Source organism: Procambarus clarkii, chromosome 92 (assembly GCF_040958095.1).
Source record: "Procambarus clarkii isolate CNS0578487 chromosome 92, FALCON_Pclarkii_2.0, whole genome shotgun sequence".
NCBI lineage: Eukaryota > Metazoa > Arthropoda > Malacostraca > Decapoda > Cambaridae > Procambarus > Procambarus clarkii.
In genome coordinates, this window is record NC_091241.1 from 9,307,570 (window position 1) to 9,335,471 (window position 27,902).

Here is a 27,902-nt window from a genome sequence, read left to right on the forward strand (position 1 = left end):
AAGAAACTCTGCCCATTGTTTCCCGCCGGCGCCCGGGATCGAACCCCGGATGACAAGTCCAGCGTGCTGTCCGCTCGGCCGACCGCCTCCCCACTTGTATCAAATTGTGGAATTATAATTGAATACAAGATTGTTGGAAATATTTATTTGTACTTAGGTCTAATAACTCACTTAAAAAAGTATTTTATAAACAAGTTATATACATTCCTTATAACTTTAGAACAGGTATCACAAACAGAGGCGAGTACAGTATAGTACATCCCTGAACAATGGTCAGAATAATCTGAGACTGACATATTTAGATGAAAACATGGCACATTTTTGTTGATAGTAAATACTGTGTTACTATATACATATCAGATCAGATTTACTATTACAAAACGGCAATTCATAAACACTGTAGTGCTGAACAGAATAAATAATTCATATAAACTTTCACATTTTCTTCCAAATCCTATTAACAGCTGACAGGAGTCAAAATATCAAACTTATGAGAATTTATTAACTTTTATACATATTACTGTGTATATATATATACATACTGTACAGAACAGCCCAGGAAGATACGAGAGAAACCTCACGAGAGACATTTATCTGTCAGATGAACAGTCTCTACAACACTATCAAGGTTTCCAACATTGGAGAGAAGGCCTTCACCATTCTCTGCATAGCCATCATCACCACATGCTTCATCAATTGCCTGTTTTTTTATTTCTTTTGTTTTCTCTTGTAATTTTACTATTTCCTTCCCTTCAGGGCTCAAATGTCCTTTCTCAGTGTCTATATTTCCTTTTACTGGCCTACCTACCCAGGTCTCTTCCATTTTTACTACTGCATTCAGGTTGTCCACTTTAGCCTTTGAACTCATTTCTGCATCACAATTCTTTATAGCTTTCAGTTTCAATTTTGTTTCCTTGTCCTTTTTCAAAATTAATTTCTTCATTTTAGTAGCATCTTTATTGACAGTTTTTCCTTTTAAAGAGGTCATTTTCTGTCCAGAATCTACCCTCTCCTTTTTCACTGTATGATGAGGCTTGCTTTTCTCTTCAATACCTTCTTTATGTGCCAAGTTATTCATATATAAAGTGGACTGCTTTGTCTCCACATTTCGGTCAACACATTTCTCATTTTCACAGCTTGAAAATACAGATATATTTCCCTTGGACAAAGAGGATTTGTTTTTAAGATACTTACTCTCAAACTGTCCAGGTTGACTGCTGTCATTTGCCACTCTTTCAAGAGTTTCATGAGGTATTTTATCAACATTTTCACTGTCTGCTGATGTGTTTCCTGCATTCGTACCAGTCCAAATGTCACTGTCTGTAATCACCATAACTTCAGCAAGATTATCCAAATTAGTATCAAGATCTTCTAAGCTCTCTTCACAATTATCTTTACACATTGGTTTAATGTCCCTGTATTTGCCATTGCGTCCTGGTAACCACTTGTAAAGGTTCCTCTCTTTGACTAACTTGTATGCATGCTCTGTCTCCATATGTTCTACCAGAGCATCACTTACTCTAAATTTAACCTCACAAACATGGCATCTATATGGAGTCTCTTCTGTGTGTTCCCATACATGTTCTCTTAATTGTTTATATTTTGGCACCTTAAATTGGCACAATTTGCACCTATAAAAGCCCTTCTTGGGCCCATGATGTACACTGCTGTGTGCAAGAACTGCTTCAGGTGATTTGAAACTTTCGTGGCATCTGCGACACTTTGTACTTTTCCTGTTGGCTCCTCCCCTGCCCTGCCTCTTGGTTATTTGCTCTGCTACTGGCACCCGTTTTATAGTAACAACTACAGGAGGCTCACTCAGTTCCTTACTACTACCCCTTTTTTCACTGTTTAATTCTAAGGGGAGTATAGATAGAGATTCTGATTCTTGGCTCCCTGGCAGGGAAACTTGCAGGGAAACATATCTTGCAATATGCTCAGGCATTTCAACTTTTTTGTACACTGCCTTACAAAGTTGCAGGGCTTCACTTGCTTCATTACCTTTCTGAGGCACACTGCAAATACGAGATCCACTGTTCAGAAACTCTTTTTCCATATCTGGTATCTTGATACAGCGCTCTTTCATATGCTTAAGAATAGCAGATTCTCTGAAGTACCATAAACCACAGTATGAACATACCAAGGGCTCTTTGGACTTCGAAAATTGTAATCCTGGCAAAGGAAACGGGAACATTTGACTAGGTGCACGGTTGGCAGGTGGAGAATCTATTGTAATTATCTGTGACACAACTAAGGAACTAGAAATATTTTTCTTTGCAGTGGTTAATGGGTTGTCATTTACAGTGGTTGATGGGACATTACACAGAGTGGGAGGTGGATTATAATCTTCACTGTGTGATGAGTTGGCTTTTTCAGTGGGTGATGGGTTATAAATTTCATTTCGTGATGGGCAGTCATTTTCAAGGAGTGATGTGCAATTATTTTCAGCGGATGATGGGTTATGACTTTCATTTCGTGATGGGCAATCATTTTCAAGGAGTGACATGCAATTATTTTCAACGGGTGATGTGCAGTTATTTTCAGTGGGTGATAGGTAGTTATTTTCAGTGGGTGATGTGCAGTTATTTTCCGTGGGTGATGAATTATTAGATGCGAGCAAATCTTCCGATAACTCAGGTTTATCACTGCCATACAAAAATCCAAGCTCTTCTAATGTTGCACCTAATTTGAATTTTTTGACAACATCCCTTGGTATTTTTACACAATATTTCCATATGTGCCGTTTCATTTCTGCTTCCCTCCTTGTCACCATAAGACAATATTTACAGGTTATGGGTCCTTTGTAAGTTACTGTGCTGGAGGTTTTTGAAGGAGATGGGTCACACACAGGAGTATCATCAGGATTTCTTTTAATTATCCGATAGAGGGGTCCATTTCCCATAGATTCTAATTGAGAAAGAGTTACACCCAAGGATATTTTAGCCTTTAGATGTTTAGGGATTTTAACACAATCATGCTTAAGATGCCTTCGTAGCTCTCGTTCCCTTCGATACAATTTCTCACAGAATGCACACTGGAAAACTTCAGTGCGCTGAACTGGCATATTTACATCATGCAATACATCTGTGTCAAATCCCTTGTGAGCCTGTGTTCTGTGCCTATTTAAATCTGTGACAGATGCAAAGTGTCCCTTGCACATTGGGCACTTGAACCTTTCAAATCCCCCTACATTAATGGTTGCAACTTCAGTACTTTGAAGTTCTTCTACCTTCAGCCGTTTTAATACTTCTTGTCTCTCTTGGTCTGCTGTGCCAAGTGCACGTCTCTTTTCTCCTCTGCGACTCCGTGATTTGAGTCTATGAAAGAACATGTGTTCGCTCAATTCTGCCTTAGAAAGGAAACTTGCATCACACATTTCACACATGTAATAAAAATCTGTGTCCTTATAGATGTAATTGCTTGATAATTTATTAGGTCTTCTACGACTAACTGGCCTTTTACCTCTGTAAGCGCCCAAAGGTTCATCATCAATACTAAGCAGATCTTCTGAAAAAGTATCCACAGGCTCCTCCTTCACATCAATCAAGTCATTATGCATAATTACCTCTGTTACATCTTTAGAACTGTCCAAGAATATTGTGTCTTGCTTTGGGCTGTCATGTTCTTTGGGTTCTCCATGAGACTTGGAATGTTTTACATCAAATTCTTTAGGAGGAGACATTTCTTGTAAGTTGTTTCGTATTTGCAATTTCTGGATGCGAGGACCACTAGGGTTTCCTTGGGTGGCATTTGATTTCTTCTTTCCACTTCTTATGTTCCCTAAGCTGCCCATAGGTTGAACAAGTTTTTTATAATCTGCTAAAGTAACAACCAAATGATCATTGGAACCAGAATTTGGTTTGCTAATGAAAGTTTTCTTGGACCGTCTTGCTTTTTGAGGCCTTGAATATCCTTTGGGTATTTCCTTTGGCCTACAATATATTGGCTCATAACATTCACACATAAGGCTATGGCAAGTTTTACAAGAAAACTGACAATAGTACTTTTCATCTTCATAAGCTGCAGTGAGATGATCATGTATATGGAGCTTGAGCATGGGTTCTGATGGAAATGGTTGCTCGCATATGTCACATATATACTTGAAGTGGATGGTGCAATGTTTTATCATTAGCCACTCGGTTTGAAAAATTTTACTGCAAGTTGGGCACTGATAGCCAATTACTACAGTCTCATCTGAAGCATTCCTGATATTCTGGTGAGATTTTAATAAGACTGAGGTCATAAAAGGTGCTTGCAAGTAGTGGGTATTTTTAGTGTTTATGTGCTGGGACTCTATATAACTACCAGTGCCCTCAGTGGTTCTGCATCTTTTTCTTGAAATGCACAATTCAGCATTTAAACTTGTACTTCCTGATGCCTGATTTGTAACTGGGTTAACATTTACATTTGAAGTGGAACTAATACCATGAGTAACATTTATATTGGGGATGGAAGGTGCATTGGTCTTGGCCTCCTTAATTACCTTAATGGCAAACTTTTCACATTTCTTCTCTCGTTTTTGTAGGGTATTTACTTTACTATTTGTGTCATTGCTCAGATTATTGCCAACTTCTTCAAATCTAGAATATTTGTCACCTTTTCTTTGTACTAATGGACCTGGTTGCAAAGTTGAAACTTGAGCCATCTCATTATCTTGCATCTGTTTTCCTATTCTTTGCACTGATTTATTTTTATAGGCTGAAATATTGATGGAAACATCACTAATTGTTATGACCTCTGGTTTAGAGACACTGGGGACCTGTAGTTGCTTAACACTATCACTGTTATTTGAGCACAGCTCTGCAGGACCAACAACAATAGGATGCTTCACACTTGTAGGTAACGAAGCACCGGTGTCACCAGTCGGCAAGGTTTCTGTTTCCACTGTCTCTGTGCTGGATTTGTTGTCACTGCCAATAGTGTTTTGCACGATTCCTTCTTCTCCAGCTTCCATTTTAATAAAAGTTAAACATTCTTCCTTTTCTTGTACCCTATTACCACCACTGCCACTTTGAAATCCAAAAGATTTATTACTTAAGCTTGTGCCTGAAGCATTTTTCTGTAAAGATTGTTCCCTTATGCTTTGAAGCAGCACAGAATCTGTCCATCGTTTTTGAAGCTTCTTTGATTCAATTTCATCTGCTTCACTTAACTCCTCAACTGCTTCATCTGTGTGAGTAACTTTATCTGGCTCAGTATTATCATCCACAATCTCAGAATAGCCAACGGCCAACACTCGACCGCCAGAGTTCTTACTGACGGCTTTCACACTGCTTGGTAGCTTCTTCCACCTGATAGGCTTTGAGCCAATTCCTGAAACAAAATTAAAATTGATTGAAAATATTATCTTTCATATTTGCAAATTTTGTTGGATGATACAAACATAAAATATGTATTTTCTTATCTTTAAACAGTTTATGGTAGATACAGTACATAAAATAAAAGCAGTCAGTGAAGAGGTGTACAAATCTTATTAGTTTATTAATGAACGAGTCTACTTGAGAGAAGGCATAGATTCAAGTCTGCTGACATATACAGGATACATATATACACTGTACATGCATAAATAACTTATCTGTTGTTAAATACACAGATGAGTATCTAACACAGTTGACCAAAAACAAAACAAAATTAGTGCTTCATAAAAATCAGCGTTGAATGTAATGAAATGCCTCTCTCGGGTAGAGCGTCGATGGCTCCCTGAAGCTATCTCACTGAGATGGCATCCCCCTACTGAGTCACATCAGCCATAGGAGTCCTGTGTGGCCTACCAGGAAACAGCTCAACTGAGGCCCCTCACAGAAGTATGGGGGGCTCGGGACTTTATACGATCACCAATAACAAAAAAAGTGTCCAGAAAGTAAGTGAAGCAATACAGACAGCCGCAAAGTTCATAGAAAATGTAACACTGAAACAGCCAAATGAATCGACACATTATTCACTCAAACCTAAATGATTCTCTCGAAACTATCTCGAACCGTCTAGTGTGAGTGGCTGCCAACAGGTGGCAAGACCACGGGAGCTCCAGGCTTCATTGTCATCTTTGTCTCAGTCCATAACTGATAGAATGAGAACAGAAAAACCTGGTAGAGAGGGAAGGAATCAATCATGGAGCCACCGAGGTCCTACCAGAAAGAGCCATTTCACTACATGCAATGCTGGTTTTCTGGAGGATCCTCTTTATGGCGTTTCAATTTCAATTTCAGGCCTGAAGCTAATTAACAAAGATGGAAGACATGCAACTTACCTAGGAGGATTATTGTTGCAACAAGATTCACAAAGACAAGATGCCAGGATGGGAAACCCAAGAGAGGGTAACACAAGTCCAACTGGGACCAGGAAGATTGATCAGTTAATGAGCCACCAGGACTCTGTTAAACATCCAAAACCCTCAAGCCCAAATATCAGCTTATGACATGTTAAATGAACACAGCAACTAAAGTCATGAACTTGCAAACATAATGGACCCGAGGGTATACCACAGGCTGGCTAGATTTAATGACACTGCGGACAACCTGGGAAAAAAACAGGGAACCAAGGAAACAGAATCAACAAACAGTATGTACACCAAAGCACTGCAAGTAGTGACAAACCACCACAAGAGGACAACAAATAGTGTACCACTGACTGGACAAATCAAGCATCAATTCCCAAAGGATCTCTACAGAAACCAATCATCTCATTCTTTGCCAAAAAAGGGGAAGGGTACAAACAAAACCACCCACCAGGGCTGAAGGGACAGAGCAGAAGCCTCCAGAGGAAAGCATGAAGGTTCCCAACTTGACAACCAGATGCGAGAGCTCACAAAAATCTGCATTGAATGTAATGAAACGCCAATTTCTGGGTGAGCCCCAGTAGCTCCCTGAAGCTGTATGCAGACATGGTTATCATCTATTGGGTGAATGAAGCCAAAATGAAGCCCCCCCCCCCAAAAAAAAAGGAAGTAATTATGTCTGTGTAAACTAACTATTCATTGAAACTGACCAACCTTGCTTAATCAACTTTCATTATTGACTAATATAAACTTAGCACATTTATTAACAGGTAGATAAAAGAGACAAGTTCAGCTAAATAATGTAGACAATTGATAAGACTCACTTACCACCATTAAATTCTGCCCCAAGAACCTTCCTGACATGAAGTATTGAGAAGAGATGGTTCTTCTGTTCTACTTCAGTGTCCAGTGTGATATCGCAATAAGGACATTGTACAAGTACTTTGTCTCGTGGGAATATACCTGCCTTCTTATTTTCCACACGGCAATCGGTAAACCAGTTTCTTATTTGTGACTGAAAAGAACAAAATTTACTTAAATACACAAAATAAAAACAACAATTTGATGAAACATATGTATATTAAGAGCAAGAGGTAGCCAATCACTTCTTCAAAATTTAAACTACAGTATAATCCCTCGACACTCGTAATTTCTTCAATTAAATATCTTTTTCACATTTCTTGAAGCTCCTATCGAAAATTGTCAAAAATTAAGTACCTGTCTCCTGCCTTCATCATATAAAATAATATTGTTTATGAAATCAAATAAATATATTTCAAATGCCTCTAAGAGATGAGATAATCCACACAGATCAGAACACTAATAGTACACTATACAAAGCATATGCTAGGCCATTACTATACCCGAGTACACAGTCCAGTATGGAACCCCACACCTGTTAAAACATGATATAAAAATTTAGATACAGTACTGTAGAGATATGGCACGAGGCAAGTACCAGTGATGAGAGGAATCAACTACGAAGACAAGATAATCCAATCTGATATGAGGAGTGAAGGATAAGAGGTAATATGATCACAATGTACGAGATACCAAAAGAATAGAGAACATCAAGAAAAATTGCAGTAAACCCATTCAATTTTTCCATGTGTTTGATTTGTTATTCAGTTAAGCTTGTTAAGCATAATTTCCTTCCATGATCTCATGATTCCTTGTTATGAATACCGTTTTCTCCAGATATTTTAATATTCTATACACGAATATTTTCTTGCCAGTCTTCTTTCTGAAACACTGGTATCATGTTTGCCATTTTCCACAATTCTGGAATCTCTCCAATCTCTTTAGAGTAGTCGTACACTCTCGTCAGTGACTTCCACAGTACTACTTTTGCTATCTCTGGTAATCAGGGAGATATTTAACTTGCACCATGAGACTTTTGATATATATACAGGCCTACTTGGTGTTTCTTATTTCTTTCTCTGACACCATACTATCATTATTCACTTGACTGCCTGAAATGTTTTGCATAATAGCATAATAGTACATGAATGGTATGACCAATTGCTTTTTAACCACAAGATTCTTCCCATAATGTAATCTTGTGAATAATTTACTCCCTGCCATTTTATCTTCTGAAAACTCCATTGAGAACAGAACAGCAAGGCTGCCCCCCCCCCCCCTTCCCTATGCTTTGTCTCTCTTACTACTGCACCAGACAAGTGCTCGGAGATGCAACACCGTTTAGCTTACTATGACTTAGTTTGATCTCAACGATCCCTATAGATTGTGCGTACGATACAGTGACAAGTGCATTAGAAGGTAATGCAATACAGTATACATCAGAGGATATCACACAGGTTACAGCACTGCTAATTTATATTTACCTGTGTGTTCAATGAGAGAAGGGTCTTGCTGTATGTGATATTCTGATAAGTCCTTTTCCATATTTAATGCAAGATGTCCATAAAATTTCCATTAGTTAAATTTTTTTAATATCTCTAAAGCTAGCACTTTTAAGAGTAGCATACGAGAGAATTGTGCTCGGGGGCAAACTTTTGAAAGAAGAAAAATAAAAATAATGACTACACATGACAGCATCTGTGTGCAGCAAATTAAAAGAAAACCTACCCTCTAAGTTGAAAAAGGTGCTGAAGTTGATAATGATGGCACTCACCCATTGCACGCCCATCATTTTGGCCAGGCGTGCCATGTGGACAGATGTTGGGAAGTGTTCATGTGCGAAGGTAAACTTCAGGAGCTCCCGCATTCTGGGTGACAGCTTAAGTCTGGATGTTGCAGTGGATTTACCCTTGCTTGCCACTGCCTCTCTCTTACCTACAGAATTTTTGACAAATTAAAAAAGAGGTGTCTGTCTGTAAAGTAAGTTAATTTGCACCTTTTTTCGTCACTCGCAAGAAGCTGTACTGTATTACCCGAGGAGCTAGTTTTTGGTACTTGGCATTATCAAAATTAGAGCACTGAGAATGGCATCTACAAATATCATGAGCCATGAACAATTCCCCACACCTCCAGGATATGCTAATGTTGAAAAATCAATGTAAGTATTAAGCTTTTAAAACTGTCCTTAACAAGAAAAACAAACAAAATGCTGTACGGCATATGGGCACCACCTTCCCAGATCCATTCTTAAACATCTCTTCAATTTGTTGCTGCATTAAAACTTACTTTGGAGTAACATCTAATTATATTTTCAGCTTCTTCTAATTTATCTGGAGTCATGTACACTAAAACCAGGCCCGTACATGTTGCTAGTACTGTACTGGTAGTTGTAATAAGATTTTATTATTGTAATAATTATCCCTTGTTCTTTAAAGATATTACAGTGCTAAAATATAAAGAAACTTGAATGATGCCTAATATTTCAGAGATAAAATTAAATGTGTTACATTCCAGTAATGTTTAACACAGCAGCCGTAAAGTTACACATAACCTTAACGTCTTGTATAGTCATACTACACATTAGTACTGTGCAACATTACAGTATAGCATTGTCCAACACTACAGTATGGTTAGTACTGTACTATATTATTTAGGGTCCCGGTAGTACAGTCGGGTTCGTTCTCGACTCACTATCAAGAACTCTGGGTATGAATCATGGGCGGGACAGAAATGGTTGGGCGCATTTCCTATAACCTAATGCCCCTGTCCACTTAGCAGCAAATAGATACACAGGAGTTAGTCAGCTTGTTGTGGGGAAGGATCCTGGGAAGGGTCAGTAATTCAACCCAGAAGGGGGGGGGGGGGGGGTAACCCCTCGATATAAGCCTAACACATACCGTTTGTATATACTATAAACGACGTTTGCCTGAAACTGGTTAACGTTTGCCGAAACGTTTCGGGGGTTTATCCAAAACGCTATGCGTATTAGTGGCTTTAGGTATTGTATGTACTAGCTCTGTCTATAAATCCAACATTATGTTTGTAACTCAACTATGTACTGAGTATGTACTTTTCCAGAATAAAAAATTTAATTTAACACTTTCGCGCTCTCCGCAAAGGTCACTCAGCCAACCGAATGTGCGCGCTGCGTTTTTATCGCTTAAGCGTAAAAACAAAAATGTGTATACTCTTTTTACTCTTCTGACCTTAGTTCTCATGCTACGTATTTCATTTTGGTACCAACGTGTTCGCAATAAAATTCTCTAGAAGAACATCAGTAAAAAAAGTCACGAAACGTATAGGGATACCAGCACCAAATAAATAACTACGAAGATGACTCGCCATGAGCGCCCATCAGCAACAAAATGTTTTTACTCTTGGGATTGTAATCACCTCCACACTTGTTCTACAGCGTTAATTTTGGTATCAATGGATTCGCAATGAAATTCCCAACACGGTGATATGAATATAAGCGTAGAATAATGATTGCGGCCCGCCCGCAAGAGTGTGGGAACTGGTGAAATTGTTACCCGGTATCGGTGACGGGACGACGCACGGCGCTTTGAAAGTTTATACTTATTTCACTCTCATGACATTAATTTTCTATGTACGTCATTCATTTTTGCGTCAATGTGTTCGCAATAGAATGTTCTATGTGCCCATAGGTAAAAAATATCAACAAAGCGTAAGTTAGAATAGCGCCAAATATAAAACAACGCTGGAACATATCAGTGAGCGTCAAACACACACGAAATGTTTTTACTTTTGTTATGTTTGTCAAGTTTATACTTGATGCACACAGTTATTTTTGGTTGTATATTGATCGGAATAAAATTCCCTAAACAGACATATGCATATAATACATGATATGGGGGAAGCATTACCAGTATAAACGGCTAAAGTCACCCACCTGCAACCCGTTTGGGACAAAATACCATTTGATCGAAGTTATCCACACCTTTCATGAACTTATTGTACCATGCAGCCTAGTGGTGAGAAAGAGAGCCTCATAGCGCGCAGTTTAAAACAAACCCAAAGTAAATCGGATAAAAATTGAATTTTATACAAATATTTTAAAAGTTGACATAACTTTATGTCCACTATGCGTTTACGTTAGACGAAACCGGACGCGCCGGCGCGTTCAGATAGCGCGAAAGTGTTAATTTAATACTGACTGCCTGTCCCCCAACACAATGAATTATTATCAATTATTCTTACCCTTGATATAAAGCTCATATTATAGTTATTACAGGATCAGTACCATGTACTGTACTCTACACTAATGGCTAATATAAATTTACTGTACTGTATCTTGCCACTACAGGAATTAAACAGGCTTTATCCCCCCATTCCTGTTCCTTTTGGTTTTATAATTAGGAAATGAACAATAAACATTACTGTTTGTAAAACATGCAATTGGCTCTATTCACTCCCACTACCCCACCAAAAATACTACATGAAGATGTATAAGTATTTATAGATGCATACATGTACCATGACACTTGTTGATAAAGAAACGGACTGCAAGTGTTCGTGCTACTTTACTATCTTCATTATGTCTTTATGTTTAGTGATGCTCTTTCATGATCACCCAAGTCCCTTGGCAGTCAGCAAGGCTCCTCCATGGTCACCCAAGTCCCTCCATCGTCACCCGAGTCCCTCCGTCGTCACCCGAGTCCCTCCGTCGTCACCCGAGTCCCTCCGTCGTCACCCGAGTCCCTCCGTCGTCACCCGAGTCCCTCCGTCGTCACCCAAGTCCCTCCGTCGTCACCAGAGTCCCTCTCTCATTTCCAGAGTTCCTCCCATCATCGCCCGAGTCACCCCATCATCACCCAGTGGTCACCCGAGTCACTCCGTGGTCACCAGGTCACTCCATGGTCACCCGAGTCACTCCGGGGTCACCCGAGTCACTCTGGGGTCACCCGAGTCACTCCGGGGTCACCCAAGTCACTCCGGGGTCACCCGAGTCACTCCGGGGTCACCAGAGTCACTCCGGGGTCACAACCCACCCTCCTGTTTAGATAGTATTTTTTGTAACTATGTGCACCATAGTAGTATAAACATTGACATACTAAGCAATTAGCTGAATTTTGTACTATTCACTTTATAGTCCAAAAAAATGAAGCTAAAAAACAAACTTAAATATTCCTAGGTCTAGCATACACACATGTACTATGTGTGCTATTAGGCCTCAGTGTGTGTATTAGGCCTAGGAAGGTTAGGTTAGTTTAGTTTGTCTCTGCAACATATGTAGAAAATCGTTTTCCGGTTTGTCCAAATTCAATAGATTTCTATTTTCTAATTCTGTTGTACGTCGGTATATGTACTATGGTCTTTATTGTTATATAAGTACAGTACTACCACAACAGCAGGATGGGCTGGTGATCAACAAGGTCCCTCCATATTCACCCAAGTCCATGATCAACCATCCCTTTCTGGTCACCCAAGTCCATGATCAACCATCCCTTTCTGGTCACCCAAGTCCATGATCAACCATCCCTTTCTGGTCACCCAAGTCCATGATCAACCATGCCTTTCTGGTCACCCAAGTCCATGATCAACCATCCCTTTCTGGTCACCCAAGTCCATGATCAACCATCCCTTTCTGGTCACGCAAGTAAGTCCCTATGTGGAAACAAAGTCTCTTTGTGGTCACCTAAGCTCAGCGTTCCCTTGCATGAATCCAACACTAGGTTGCGTGAATCCAGTGTTCCCACGCGTGAATCCAGTGTTCCCTCACATGAATCCAGTGTTCCCTCATGTTCCACAGGGCTCCCTCATTTCCCTTAAAAGTTCCTCTGAGTTCCCCCCTAGTTCCTTGATGTTCCCCAAAACATGCTTTTGTTCCTCAGGGCTCTAAGTTCCCCAGTGCTTCCTTATGCTCCCCAGGGCTCCCTTATGTTCCCTGGGGCTCCCTTATACTCCCCAGGGTTCCCCTTATGTTCCCCAGGGTTCCCCTTATGTTCCCCAGGGCTCCCTTATGTTCCCCAGGGCTCGCTTATGTTCCCCAGGGCTCGCTTATGTTCCCCAGGGCTCGATTATGTTCCCCAGGGCTGCCATATGTTCCCCAGGGCTGCCATATGTTCCCCAGGGCTGCCATATGTTCCCCAGGGCTGCCATATGTTCCCCAGGGCTGCCATATGTTCCCCAGGGCTGCCATATGTTCCCCAGGGCTGCCATATGTTCCCCAGGGCTGCCATATGTTCCCCAGGGCTGCCATATGTTCCCCAGGGCTGCCATATGTTCCCCAGGGCTGCCATATGTTCCCCAGGGCTGCCATATGTTCCCCAGGGCTGCCATATGTTCCCCAGGGCTGCCATATGTTCCCCAGGGCTGCCATATGTTCCCCAGGGCTGCCATATGTTCCCCAGGCACCATTATGTTCCCCAGGGCTCCCTTATGTTCCCCAGGGCTCCCTTATGTTCCCCAGGGTTCCCTTATGTTCCCCAGGGCTGCCATATGTTCTCCGGGGCTCCAGGGTTCCCTTATGTTCCCCAGGGCTCCATTATGTTCCCCAGGGCTCCATTATGTTCCCCAGGACTCCCTTATGTTCCCTAGGGCTCCCTTATGTTCCCCAGGGCTCCCTTGTGTTCCCCAGGGCTCCCTTATGTTCCCCAGGGCTCCCTTATGTTCTCCAGGGCTTCCTTATGTTCCCCAGGGCTCCCTTATGTTCCCCAGGGCTCCCTTGTGTTCCCCAGGGCTCCCTTATGTTCCCCAGGGCTCCCTTGTGTTCCCCAGGGCTCCCTTATGTTCCCCAGGGCTCCCTTATGTTCTCCAGGGCTCCCTTATGTTCCCCAGGGCTCCCTTATGTTCCCCAGGGCTCCCTTATGTTCCCCAAGGCTCCCTTATGTTCCCCAGGGCTCCCTTATGTTCCCCAGGGCTCGCTTATGTTCCCCAGGGCTCCCTTATGTTCCCCAGGGCTCCCTTATGTTCCCCAGGGCTCCTTTATGTTCCCCAGGGCTCCTTTATGTTCCCCAGGGATCCTTTATGTTCCCCAGGGCTCCCTTATGTTCCCCAGGGCTGCCTTATGTTCCCAGGGCTGCCATATGTTCCCCAGGGCTGCCATATGTTCCCCAGGGCTGCCATATGTTCCCCAGGGCTGCCATATGTTCCCCAGGGCTGCCATATGTTCCCCAGGGCTGCCATATGTTCCCCTGGGCTCCCTTATAATCCCCAGGGCTCCATTAGGTTTCCCAGGGCTCCCTTATGTTCCCCAGGGCTCCCTTATGTTCCCCAGGGCTCCCTTATGTTCCCCATGGCTGCCATATGTTCCCCTGGGCTCCCTTATAATCCCCAGGGCTCCATTAGGTTTCCCAGGGCTCCCTTATGTTCCCCAGGGCTGCCATATGTTCCCCAGGGCTGCCATATGTTCCCCAGGGCTGCCTTATGTTCTGCAGGGCTGCCATATGTTCCCCAGGGCTGCCTTATGTTCCCCAGGGCTCCCTTATGTTCCCCAGGGCTCCCTTATGTTCCCCAGGGCTCCCTTATGTTCCCCAGGGCTCCCTTATGTTCCCCAGGGCTCCCTTATGTTCCCCAGGGCTCCCTCATGTTCCCCAGGGCTCCCTCATGTTCCCCAGGGCTCCCTTATGTTCCCCAGGGCTCCCTTATGTTCCCCAGGGCTCCCTTATGTTCCCCTGGGTTCCCTTGTGTTTCCCAGGGCTGCCTTATGTTCCGCAGGGCTTCCTTATGTTCCCCAGACTCCCTTATGTTCCCCAGGGCTCCCTTATGTTCCCCAGGGCTCCCTTATGTTCCCCATGGCTGCCATATGTTCCCCAGGGCTGCCATATGTTCCCCAGGGCTGCCATATGGTCCCCAGGGCTGTCTTATGTTCCCCAGGGCTGCCTTATGTTCCTCAGGGCTCCCATATGTTCCTCAGGGCTCCCCTATGTTCCCCAGGGCTCCCCTATGTTCCCCAGGGCTCCCCTATGTTCCCCAGGGCTCCATTATGTTCCCCAGGGCTGCCATATGTTCCCCAGGGTTCCCTTATGTTCCCCAGGGCTCCCTTATGTTCCTCAGGGCTCCCTTGTGTTCCCCAGGGCTCCCTTATGTTCCCCAGGGCTCCCTTATGTTCCCCAGGGCTCCCTTATGTTCCCCAGGGCTGCCATATGTTCCCCAGGGCTCCCTTAAGTTCCCCAGGGCTCCCTTAGATTCACCAGCTCTCCTTCACATTCCCCTGCATTCCCCAGAGCTCCCCCACATTCCCCAGAGCTCCCTCGCATTCCCCAGAGCTCCCCCACATTCCCCAGAGCTTCCTTACATTCCCCAGAGCTCCTTCACATTCCTCAGGTCTCCCACTTGCTCCCTAGAGAATTTAGGTGACTTAATAAATTTCCCTAGAGTGCATTACACTGAATGAATAACCTTAAAAGGATTAGTGCTACAACTTTTGTCAAATATTATGGATGTTTATCTTAATATATTTAGACACCAGTGTGTGTGTGTGTGTGGTTGAAGCAAATGACACCTGTTTATTGCATGTCTAACCATGTGACACACACACCTGTTACTGCTTGTGGTCTAACCATATAGCAGTAAAATAGGTACCTGGGTGTTAGTCAGCTGTCACGGGCTGCTTCCTGGGGGTGGAGGCCTGGTCGAGGACCGGGCCGCGGGGACACTAAAGCCCCGAAATCATCTCAAGATAACCATATGACAAACCTGTTATACCACTGTACACTTGTTCCGGCGTTGCTGTTGTGTTGATGCTTCCACTTGCCCCATCTCTCTCTTCTAGATTATTAGTCTTGCATTTCTTTACCATCTTATTACCATTTACCATTTCTTACCTTCTCTGCCTCTTTTTAAAACAATATCTGAATATTTTTTTAATCCTTCAAAGTAAGTTGCAATACATTTATAAACAAAATTTTTAATTTAGATCAGTAACTGCTGATATTATCAGGTTAACAAAATCGTCAGTACACACTTCAATATATGCTGGTTAGCACCGTAAATTTGTGGCCACGTCTGTGGTAGAAAATAATAATAATAAAAAAAAAAAACTTCAATCATCCTACCTTGCATGCATGAGCCTTCCAAGTTAACGTGCTGGTCATTATGAGAATCTTCAAGTAACGAGGCTGGTTCACTTTGGACTGGTATTTCGGAGGCATTTCTTACATTTTCTTTCTCCCCATCTGTAATTTTGGTGTCTATGCTAGTTTCCCCAGTAAGACTTGTCTCCTCCCCTATTTCAATCTTAATTTTCCCTTCATGTTTTGGCCCAACTGAAGCAGAACTGCCCACGGGAAGTGGTTGTGTTGCAGGATCTGTTAGGATGCTTCCACCCACATTCTCTGCTTCACGTGCTTCCTTTAAAATGATGGAAATACTTTGTCTTGCATTCTCTGCTTTTTCTAGAGCTTCGCCTATTGTGATTCGAGAACTTGATATGGCTCGTGATGATTTCCTAATCTTTTTTTGAGAGTTGGTTCTTTTAGAGGGAAAGGTCAGAAGGGAGAGCCCTTTCTTCATACTCTCACTTAACTGAAAGGGAAACCTTGATGGCTCACTGCCAACCTTCGATGCAGCAGCTTTCTTTGTGTCATATTTGGCTTCAGTAATTTTACTGCTGTTCTCTGCATTATTGGTTGATGTGGGAACCTGCTCGCTACACACACTAAAGATAAGGTTATCAAGAAGAGTTTCGGATGTCTCTAAGCGGTTGTCATCATCATCCTCCACCTTTAAGTTGAGGGAATTACAAACCATTCCAGCCTCTGCATTTACCAAAACATCTTCACTTGATATTTGAGAGTTTTGCTCAAGGAAATTTAAGATAGTTTCTGAGTCACTAAACTCCATTATTTATTTCTCCACGGTGAACTCAACCAAAACCTGAAAGATATGAATGAAGTAACCTATAATGACTGCATTGTATCACCAGCAATATGGGTGGCCCTCTTTAAATAAAAATAAGCAAAATCATAGATTCCAGTAATATAACAGGAAACAAATAATTAAATTATCAAGCAATAGATATAGTATACTGTACAGCATATTCCATGAGAAACTAACAAGCACAAAATTTACATTTAAATAAAAGAGCAGGCCAGCAATGAATTTACTGTAAAAACAAAAAAAAACATGCATACTATGAAACATCATCTCATACCATGCAAGGCTTTCCTGCCTTCATAGAAAAGAACATATGCTGAATCTTGATAAATTATTTCAGCTGCTATGACCATCCTCAAACCTTCATGCCTGGAAATCAACAATATGATATGACACGTATACTGTATTGAATATATATGCATCTTGGTATGTTATCACTTACTAAAGGAGCTAATTATGATTTACTTGCAATATGAAACCACAGAGTAAAAAGAATGCATGTAACAATAAGGTAACATTATAAAATGCCACGGTATATTTTGGAATGTAGTATAACATCTTGAAATAGGGATGCAGAAAGTGGGGGGGAAAACACTGAAGTAAAACACTAAGGAAGCTACTGATGCTCACTTCTTTAACACCAACCACTCTATTCTCTGAAAAAAACAAAATATTATAGTGTCCATAAATACTGAAATAACAGAAAGACACTTATGATAACTAAAGGAAAACTCCAAGGCAAATAATAATAAATGCATGCACCATCAAGAGACAGAAGTGGCTCACAACACGTTACATGGAGAATTACATGCACCATTTTGCCCTCTTGAGGCTGAAGCAGCAAGTCTCCTTCCATGTATTCTCATCCTTCATGTTGAAGAAGTATTTTTACTGCACTTAGGTAAAAGGTATTCCTTTGTTTTTCTTGGAGAGGAAAACAAGGAAAACACACACCTGTTACTGCTTGTGGTCTAACCATATGACAAACCTGTTATGCCACTGTACACTTGTTCCAGCGTTGCTGTTGTTCCATATGACAAAGGGCCGTGACAGGGGTTCGAATCTACGTCCGAGAGGATCCCAGATGCTGCACAGATAATTGCAAAAGAATTGCAACTGGGAAATCATCCTGATTTACCAATCGCTGTTAGTCGATTAAGGCAGCGCCAGGGATCCTCTCGGACGTAGGTTCGAACCCTCGTCACGGCCCTTGTGGATTTATTCACTATATTAGGCATATTATGCTTTTCGGTGAACATGCCAAATTCTCAGCTCTTTCCATTGCAGATCTGACATGGCTGGTGTTCATCTGGGACTCCAATATGAATTAAATTTCCATACTGCAGGAAACATTATTGGCTTCACTTGCTTTTAATCTCCATATCGTTCTTGTTAAGTACCACTTCTCATGGTGATCTTGAGCAACTCCTAGGCCATCTCCACTTTGCTTGCATTGTGCTCCCTCTGAACCTGGTCTGGCTGAACATGCCGACTCGAATCTTTGACGGTGACCTGTTTCCTATCTTTCAGGCATTAGTCCTCTTATCCAGTTCAGTTTCTTTCCTGTAATCCATCTTTCTCTATACAGTATCTTATACTAGCCTCTTGCGAAGAACTTTCTGACAGCCACGTTTCTGAACACTGAATACTGTGCTTCCATTCACCTAGCAGTAAATATGTATCCACAAATTAGGTGACAGTTGTAAGTTGCGTCATGGTGAAAGTCAGTCACTGGCCTAAGGGGTGTTTGACAAGTCTAACAAGCTTCGTATCTCCAAAAATGGGAAACCATAATGAGATGTTTACAGAATGCAGATTATGAAGGGTTGGAGCTCAAATAGCTTACTGAAGGAAAAATCCACTTTCTTTGATAAAGTATACAGTAATATATTATACAGTATAACCATAACGGATAATGTAACCCTTCCCCCCAAAGGATTTTTTTCTTTTTTTTTTTTTTTACATTTGTCAATATGTAAATACAGTGATGTTATTTTCATAGAAAAAATATTAGATTATAGTGATTACTAATATTAGAGAAGAAATTTTAGTGAAAATACACAGCACAATAATTCCTCTGGAAGCAATGAGTGTTCATTGTGCCACTAACCCGTCCTCTCAACTAGCATGTCTCATTTAGTATGTACACTGGAGACTATGCTTATAGTCTCCAGTGTACAAATTACAAAGTACAGTACAGAAGTACTATGGTGGCTCGCAAATATCTGCATTTTCTAAGCATCGGAAGGTTAGGTTAGGTGGGATGCTTGGGTTCGTTCATTTCTGGTTAGGTTAGCACTTTGTACTTTGTATGTTGTGTCAAATCAAGGTTGATGTTACAGTGTATACACATTTTCACCAGAGTGGTAATTTAATTTCCGAGCATGAATATAAATGAGCAACGCTATGATAAACGACAATATTTTAACATTCTCCCCGTTTGTTTAGTTTTAACTCTCGGCACTTGTAAAGCAATTTTTTGCCATTTACAAGGGTAAACTATAAATTCTTGAGTAAGGATTAACTACTGTTTTCCTTATGTGGTGGTGATTGTTGCATTGCATGTAGTTATAACAGCAGTATATAGTTACAGTGGTTTTGTGTGATATGTCACAGGTGAATGTGGCAGCTATAATTTTTTTTTTCTTTTTTTTTTTTTTTGAGTAAAGAGGAAGGAGAGGCATAGGTGAAGGGAAGTATAGAAGTGGGAAATACAGTGAGAGGTATGAAAGCAGGCGGGCTGTCCGCCTTGCTGACACAGCTATAATAAAGTTGCCCATATTCTGACAGTTGCATTATAAGCCCTCCATTTCCTTCATCGTTATAAATGGCATTCAAAACTCACAGGATCATCTACATACACTATATTATTACAATGACATGTAATATTCAAAAATTTTATATTTTGAGAAAATATTTATGATCAATATTTCCAACAACCCGGTTCAAACAGAAAAATTTATGTTCATAAACAACAAAAATGTTTAAAATTTGGAAAAAAGTTGTTTATTCTTTTCAGGCAGGTATGATCCCAAAGTTTAGGTTAACAAATCAGTAGATACCTACAAAGGTTAATACTAGGTGCGCTAAGCCCCGGAAGCACCTCAAGGTAACCTCAAGGTAACCTCAAGGTATGGTCCTATTAAGGAATATGTAGTCTCTACACATAACCAGATCACCAGAGACATCCTAACAAACACCAAAATAATCAACAAATACAGTGGCAACAGAATACTGGTCATTGGTGAGACATTATATATCAACCAAACCAAGCCATGTATCAACAGCCACTGTCTGTACATATGCAGCACGTGTCTGTAAGTGTGCAGTACGTGTCTGTACGTGTGCAGTACGTGTCTGTACGTGTGCAGTACGTGTGCAGTATGTGTCCAGTACGTGTCCAGTACGTGTGCAGTACGTGTCCAGTACGTGTCTGTACGTGTGCAGTACGTGTCTGTACGTGTGCAGTACGTGTCTGTACGTGTGCAGTACGTGTCTGTACGTGTGCAGTACGTGTCTGTACGTGTGCAGTACGTGTCTGTACGTGTGCAGTATGTGTCTGTATGTGTGCAGTACGTGTCTGTACGTGTGCAGTACGTGTCTGTATGTATGCAGTACGTGTGCAGTACGCATCTGTACATGTGCAGTACGTGTCTGTACATAAGAACATAGGTAACTGCAGAAGGCCTATTGGCCCATACAAGGCATGTGCAGTATGTTTCTGTACATGTGCACTATGTGTCTGTACATATGCAGTACGTGTCTGTACATGTGCAGTACGTGTCTGTACATGTGCAGTAGTAGTAGGCATCCATCAGTCGCAGGAGACTATGGAGTTGCACTCTGTCGGTCTGAAGTGGCCTCTCCAGGGCACAAAGCCAGGGTAGGTTGATGCAGGGGAGAAGCTGTCTCCCATGCAGCAGGTTCCCCCCTCTCCATGGAGCCAAAAGTCTCCAATGGAAAAGCAAATGCCAATACAATTGGTTCCAGTGCCGCCGCAGCTACTGTCAGAATGAGGTCGAAGGCAACAATGAACTGTAATTAATTTATACATATTATATAGTTGTTTAATACGGATGACATCAAAATATATTTATATAAACATACACTAAGATACCAGGTCAAACTAAATGTATGATCCAACAAGTGGCTACAAGTGTTTAACTCAAGCAAGTGCAAGGAAATGAAGCTTGGTGCTGGAAACAGGAAGCCAGACATAAGGAACCAACTGGAAGAGAAAAGCCTTGAAAAATCAGGCAGAGTGAAAGACAACAGGATTTATATATCAAGCTTGTCTTTTGAAGCACACATCAAACTGGTGACATATGGTAGCATAGCCAACATAGGAACTGACTAGCAATCTGAATAAGTAATCATTCCAAAACTTATATACAACACATGAAACTTGAGAAATTCCAGGGGATGTCATTCAACTAACTCCAGAACCAAAAAGCAAGATTTAAGTATTGTGATTATGGGAATTAAGCCTCAGGTCACTGGAAGACAGTAAGGTGGTTAGGGGGAGACAATTACTACCTGTACATACAAAATTCTAAGGGGAAGCGACAAATTTTGACAGGGGACGGAAAGTACACAATGAGCCACAGAGGCAGTTCCAAGTATACAAATGATAACCCAGTAGACCAGAAACCTGTACCACCAGTTGATTGAAGTCTGAAAGGCAGACCCAAAAGCTGAAATTCAACCATCGCAAGCATAATTAGGTCAGCACAAGACACTCATTATGACGACTTTGTGATAATGAAAAAAAAGTGTTTTCTGGAAAAGCCGGTAGATGAAAGACGTTTCCATAACTTGAGGTCTGACTGATATTGAAGCCTACGTATACGGTAAACCACTTCCCGTCGTGTGAAAGCCTAAACTACGATAAAGTTGCTAACATACATCACGGACATTAACCTAAAAGACGTGCACTGTCAATTATATACAACAAAATTCATCAAAGATGCTTCCAGACCCAACTAACCCCCTCCCCTCCATCCCACACGTGACAAGCTAACTAAACCCGGGCAGACAATTTAAGCAATATTTACCAACAATGGTTCCAAAACGTCGAAGGATGGTTGACTGGCGTCTTCCACCACAGCCTAACCACGTTCCATCGATTCGCGTCGAGCCATGATCAACGTTCTGTTTGGTCTCCCCAGGTCGGGGCCAGGAAACCTGCCAGGCTTATCAAGGACTCCCCCTAGCCAATGACTAGCCATACCCCACAGGATACAAACCATAACAGTTCAACAAGAACATACTGGGTGTTCACCCAGCGGCACTTGGGTTTAAAGCAACGTACTCAAACGTCTCGCTTTGTCCTAGAATCAAACCCAGAAACAATCGCCTGTGAAAAGAATATTGGGTTTCAGTTCCTGAACTCATTACTGTATATGATCCTGCAATGCCATTCGATTGGAGCTGGTTCACTATTTGCCGATAGGTGACCTATAACAAAATTGCCGTTGGAATAGTGGAGGCTTTCAATAGAAAACTGGACAAGATACTTCTGAAGTTAGCAGATCAACCTGGCTGTTGGTAGCTATGGCAACAAGCTACTAAGACTATTACTTGTCTTCGGGCTACTAAGACAAACAGCCTCGCATATAATTAATTTTGTCAGGGGCAGACTTTTATCGAGATTAGCTCAAGGTCGAACTAATGACCCTCAACCCGATGCAGCCCCACAAACTGACTAACTCCTGGTATCTATTGACCGTTATGTGAACAGAGGCACTGGGGTCATAGGAAATGTGCCCAACAATTTTTGTCCCGCCCTGCATTCAAACTCTGAATTCCAGATTGTGAATCGAGAACGGAACCAACTGAACTACCGAGACTCCCTTAAAAAAGGCTGGCCACGGGCCAGGCTGCTAGAGCAGAACAACTCTCCAAATCGCTAACAGGTATCGTTTGAATTGACTATGATAAAAAAAGACAAATGTTTCACGTTGGGTCCAATTACACAGCGCGAACAAATATGGCTGAAATCAGCCTAGGTCTAACACGAGGCTCTGAGCTGCGCCACGCTCCCTCCTGAGCACGCATGCGCTCACTACCCTCTACACAAAGGGGCGAACACTCGAGACAAATACACTGGGTTTTTTTTTTTTTTTTTTTTTTTTTTTTTTAGATATATACAAGAGTTGTTACATTCTTGTACAGTCACTAGTACGCGTAGCGTTTCGGGCAGGTCCCTGGAATACGTTCCCCGCCGCGAAGAATCGTTTTTTCAACCAAGTACACATTTTACTGTTGAGTTAAACAGAGGCTACAGTTAAGGATTTTCGCCCAGTAAATCCTCCACGGCCAGGATACGAACCCATGACATAGCGCTCGCGGAACGCTAGGTGAGTATCTTACCACTACACCACGGAGACTGGTAAAGACTTAATAACACGCACAAGAATATTCACAAAAATCACGTGATACGGTTATGCGTAAGTATCCATGTAGGAAAAACGAAAATTCCCAATGTTTTCGTGTTTCAACACATTATCAATGAATACAGAGAGAACACATGGGTTTGGGATTATATACCCCACTACACCTGAGTAAATAAGTTTCATAAACAAATATCGAATATCGATCTTTATCTACTCAGGTGTAGTGGGGTATATAATCTTAAACTCATCTGTCTATACCTTACTTGCTATTCATGCCCGTGCCACCTTTTGGGTGGCTTAATCTTTATCAATCAATCACCTGCCTTGACTTTACGGGCTATTCATGCCCGTGTCACCTCTTAGGTGGCTTAATCTTTATTAACCAATTTGTCTTGTTAATGTGTTGAAACACAGAAACGTTCGGAATTTTAGTTTCATTTTCCTACTTGAATATTTACGCAGTTAACACGTACGGACAATAATACTAAACACTGCTCTCTCTCTCTCACACACTCACTGTTAACACAACAATCTATATAGTCTTTGTTACATCAATAATGGAATGTGCAGAGCCGGCCTGGAATCTGCACCTTGTGAAGCATGAAACCACAATGTAAATGGTACAAAGGTTTGCAACAAGATTACTGCCAGAGCTACGATTAAGTTGTGAGGCTAGATTAATGGAACTAGATCCCATAACTCTGGAGGACAAGAGAAACAAAGGGGAAAAGACAAGGTAGAAAAGAACAACCTCTTTGAATTGAAACAGTGGAACGAGAGGCTTGGAAGCTTGAATCGCAAATGTGCTAAAGAAATTGCGTAACTCGCCTCCATCCACAACTTTAAGGCCAGATTAGACAATGAACTTCGAACGTCCGAATAGTTATAACGCAATAGTTATAATGCAACAGATCAGAAGCCTGATGGGATGGGGGGGGGGGAAGAGTTCAATGTAACGAGGCTCGGTCGTGGGACAATTACCACTTATACTTCATCCCCAGAAAAGTATAAGATAGCGTAATGTTGATAGTATGTGGAGAAAAAAGACTAGGAACAGTCTACACTATAGGAATAAGGCAGTAAGAACAAAAGAGACTGCGGGAGGGGATATAATTTCGGCAATCCGCCGTGTTCACTCAAATCATACAAAGGTGCTTCCACGAAGCCCGTTTTTCTAACAGTTTAAAACTTTAAATGATTAGGCTTGGTTGAGGTCTGTTAGGTAGGTTTGAAAATTCGTTTAGTTTGAAAATTCGTTTAATAGAAAGCAAGCTGTATCTAGGGATAGTGGCATCGGCCACACATGTGAAACTGGCAAAACATGACCGGCGTTTACAAAATTAGAAAACCCCTTTTCAAGACAATCTCCACAGCCTATGTAAGGCCACTACCAGAATGCACGACATGTATTAAATCCGTACCTCGTAAAGCCCCAACCAAATCTAAAGTGAAGTGGTTTTAAAATAGGCACACGGGAACTGAAAATCACAATTAGAAGACGAGGATATTACTTATTATCAATATATATATATATATATATATATATATATATATATATATATATATATATATATATATATATATATATATATATATATATATATATATATATATATATATATATACAAAATATCGTGGGGACCTGAATTGAGAGAAACTGGGACAAAAGGCCATAGGTGGAAGCTGTAAACGCAAATTATTTTTAAGAAATGTAGGCACCCAAATTTTCTTTCAAGGGAGTCGAGTCCTGAACCCATTATGTAACTTACCATTATGTAACTGTAATAGGGTCACCGCTCGCAGGATTCGTAAAAGGGTCCAAAATAAATCATTTAAACTAAGACTATAAGGATGGTCAGTAGGGGGAATGTATTGATAGAGGAAGAAAAGAAGCCACCCCCATCAACAATTTCAATAGAGCAGTTCCGACAAAGAACTTGAAACACAGGAGGGCTTGCAAAATAGGCACCAGGAACAAAAAAACATGTAGTTGGTGTATAAACAACAAGATTCTCCGTTGTCAATAGGCACACAAATACACCAGAGAAACTCACACACAAATACACCAGACTCACACACACAAATACACTAGACACTCGCACAAATACACTACTCACAAATACACTAGACTCACACAAATACACTGTAGACATACAAATTCATCGGGAACTCACACACACAAATTCACTAAGGACTCGCATACACGGTGTGTATATAATACACCGGGGACTCGCACACACCCAAATACATCGGGGACTCGCACACACGCAAATACACTGGGGGACTCACACACGCAAATACACCGGGGACTCGCACACACGCAAATACACCGGGGACTCGCGCACACGCAAATACACCGGGGACTCGCGCACACGCAAATACACCGGGGACTCGCGCACACGCAAATACACTGGGGACCCACACACAAATACACTGGAACCCCACACATAAATACACTGGAACCCCACACACACAAATACACTAGGGACCCCACAGACAAATACACTAGGGACCCCACGCACGCAAATACAATAGGGACCCCATACAAATACACGGACCCCACACACTAATACACTAGGGGACCCCACACACAAATACACTAGGAACCCCACACACGCAAATACAATAGGGACCCTACACACAAATACGCTAGGGACTCCACACATATACACTGGGGACCCCACACACAAATACACTAGGGACCCCACACACAAATACACTGGGGACCACACACACAAATACACTTAGAGACCCCCCACACACACAAATACACTGGGGACCACACACATACAAATACACTGGGGACCACACACATACAAATACACTGGGGACCACACACATACAAATACACTGGGGACCACACACATACAAATACACTGGGGACCACACATACAAATACACTGGGGACCACACACATACAAATACACTGGGGACCACACACATACAAATACACTGGGGACCACACAAATACACTGGGGACCCCACACACAAATACACTGGGGACCCCACACACACAAATACACTAGGGACCCCACACCCACAAATACAATAGGGACCCAACACAAATACAATAGGGACCCCACATATACAAATACTCTGGAGATTCAAACAAAAACAGTACACTGAAGTTCCCCCCCCCCCTTATACACTATAAACGTTACGAGAAATGACTGTGACATGGAGTATATATGTGATTGGAACAAGAGGGGACACGATCACAACGTCAACGATACTCAAGAGATATGAAGTGTTGATACGTTATATCAAAAGAGGCCAAGACCACGTGACAAATGGAAGCGAATCAACGTTTCATGCCAAGGTTTTCTGAAACGGAACTTCATACAAAGTTGATATGACTGAATTCGCCTAGATTACGGCCAATAACTAGAGCTCAACATCTAGCCAACGTGGCTTGGTGAGTACACACACACACACACACATACCCTGGAATAATGCACGAATACAAATATCAGTAATACACACGAATATACTAGAGTACTGTATAAATATAGTTGAGTATACTTACGTTAATGGCAGAAGTGATCCACTCAGACACAATGTTACCTGCACATACAGGATTGGGGAGACAAGAGCCGTAATACATTAAAATACAAAGATATTCTCAGCCACATTAGAGAGAGCCATCACCACTGCCCACACACGCACACACACACACACACACTAAGAAGACTCACCTGTGTGTAGAGTGTTAAACAAGTGTTCTACGGGAGCAAGATAGAAGCAGCAGTCCACCTGGCTAACAATACCAGCCCCGGAGTTAAGACTCCCACCACTGGCCAACCATCGAGGCTCCAGGTTCCTGTCCACTGTGTGTCCCCAGAGTGTAGGGGGGAGCTGGTCAGGTCACGAGGGAGGGGTGAAGACAACAGGTGGAGGAGGAGAGAGAGAGAGAGAGAGTAGAGGTGGATGGGGAATTGAGAGGAACGGAAATGTTGGGGGGGGTAGAGCGAGGATAGATGTACCGTCCGTCCCCGAAGTAAGGCGAGCGTTGACTGGCTGTCCCCCCCCCACACCACACACACACACACACACAGCAACTTGTGTGTGTGTGTGTAGGGGGGTGTCCCTATACATTGTTACTAACTACAAAACTGCCGCCGTCCACCCATCACCACCCCCTACCCCCCCTACACAAGACAAGTGAGACCGTATCAACATATGACATACTATAAACAGTTGAACACAGATAAGAACACCAGGCCAGATTGCTGGGGCGCACCACACACACACACACACAAACACACCAGCACACGCGCGCACACACACACACACACACACAAACTCTCCGGCTACACTACTTTTGTCAATATTCCCGACACCCGGGACTACACTCTCCATTTTTTCCTCCATTTTAAGACCCCAGACTACAAGAGCACTTACCTTGACTACTCATGTGGGCTCCTCAGAGAGTGGGAGTGGTAAATCACACACGTGTGTGTGGTGAGGCTGGGAGAGTGTGTCCGGGGCTGGGAGCTCCGCCTGCGTGTTCTCCATTGGTACCACGTGACCATGAC

General features: G+C 42.1%; 1 protein-coding gene across 2 annotated transcripts; it reads right to left on the minus strand.

Moving 5' to 3' along the window:
- Positions 1-130: 130 nt before the first annotated feature.
- On the minus strand, positions 131-27,902 carry LOC123775085 (uncharacterized). Of its 2 annotated transcripts, none has more exons than XM_045769934.2 (6): positions 27,769-27,902; positions 17,250-17,341; positions 16,153-16,972; positions 8,910-9,070; positions 7,103-7,289; positions 131-5,313 (listed from the first exon to the last, which is right to left on the minus strand). In XM_045769934.2, exons 3-6 carry the CDS (start codon positions 16,937-16,939, stop codon positions 578-580), a joined length of 5,871 nt encoding a protein of 1,956 aa, XP_045625890.1. In that variant the 5' UTR covers positions 16,940-16,972; positions 17,250-17,341; positions 27,769-27,902; the 3' UTR covers positions 131-577. The 2 variants fall into 2 exon arrangements, with proteins under 2 accessions (XP_045625890.1, XP_045625891.1); XM_045769935.2 differs by lacking the exon at positions 27,769-27,902 and adding an exon at positions 27,063-27,382.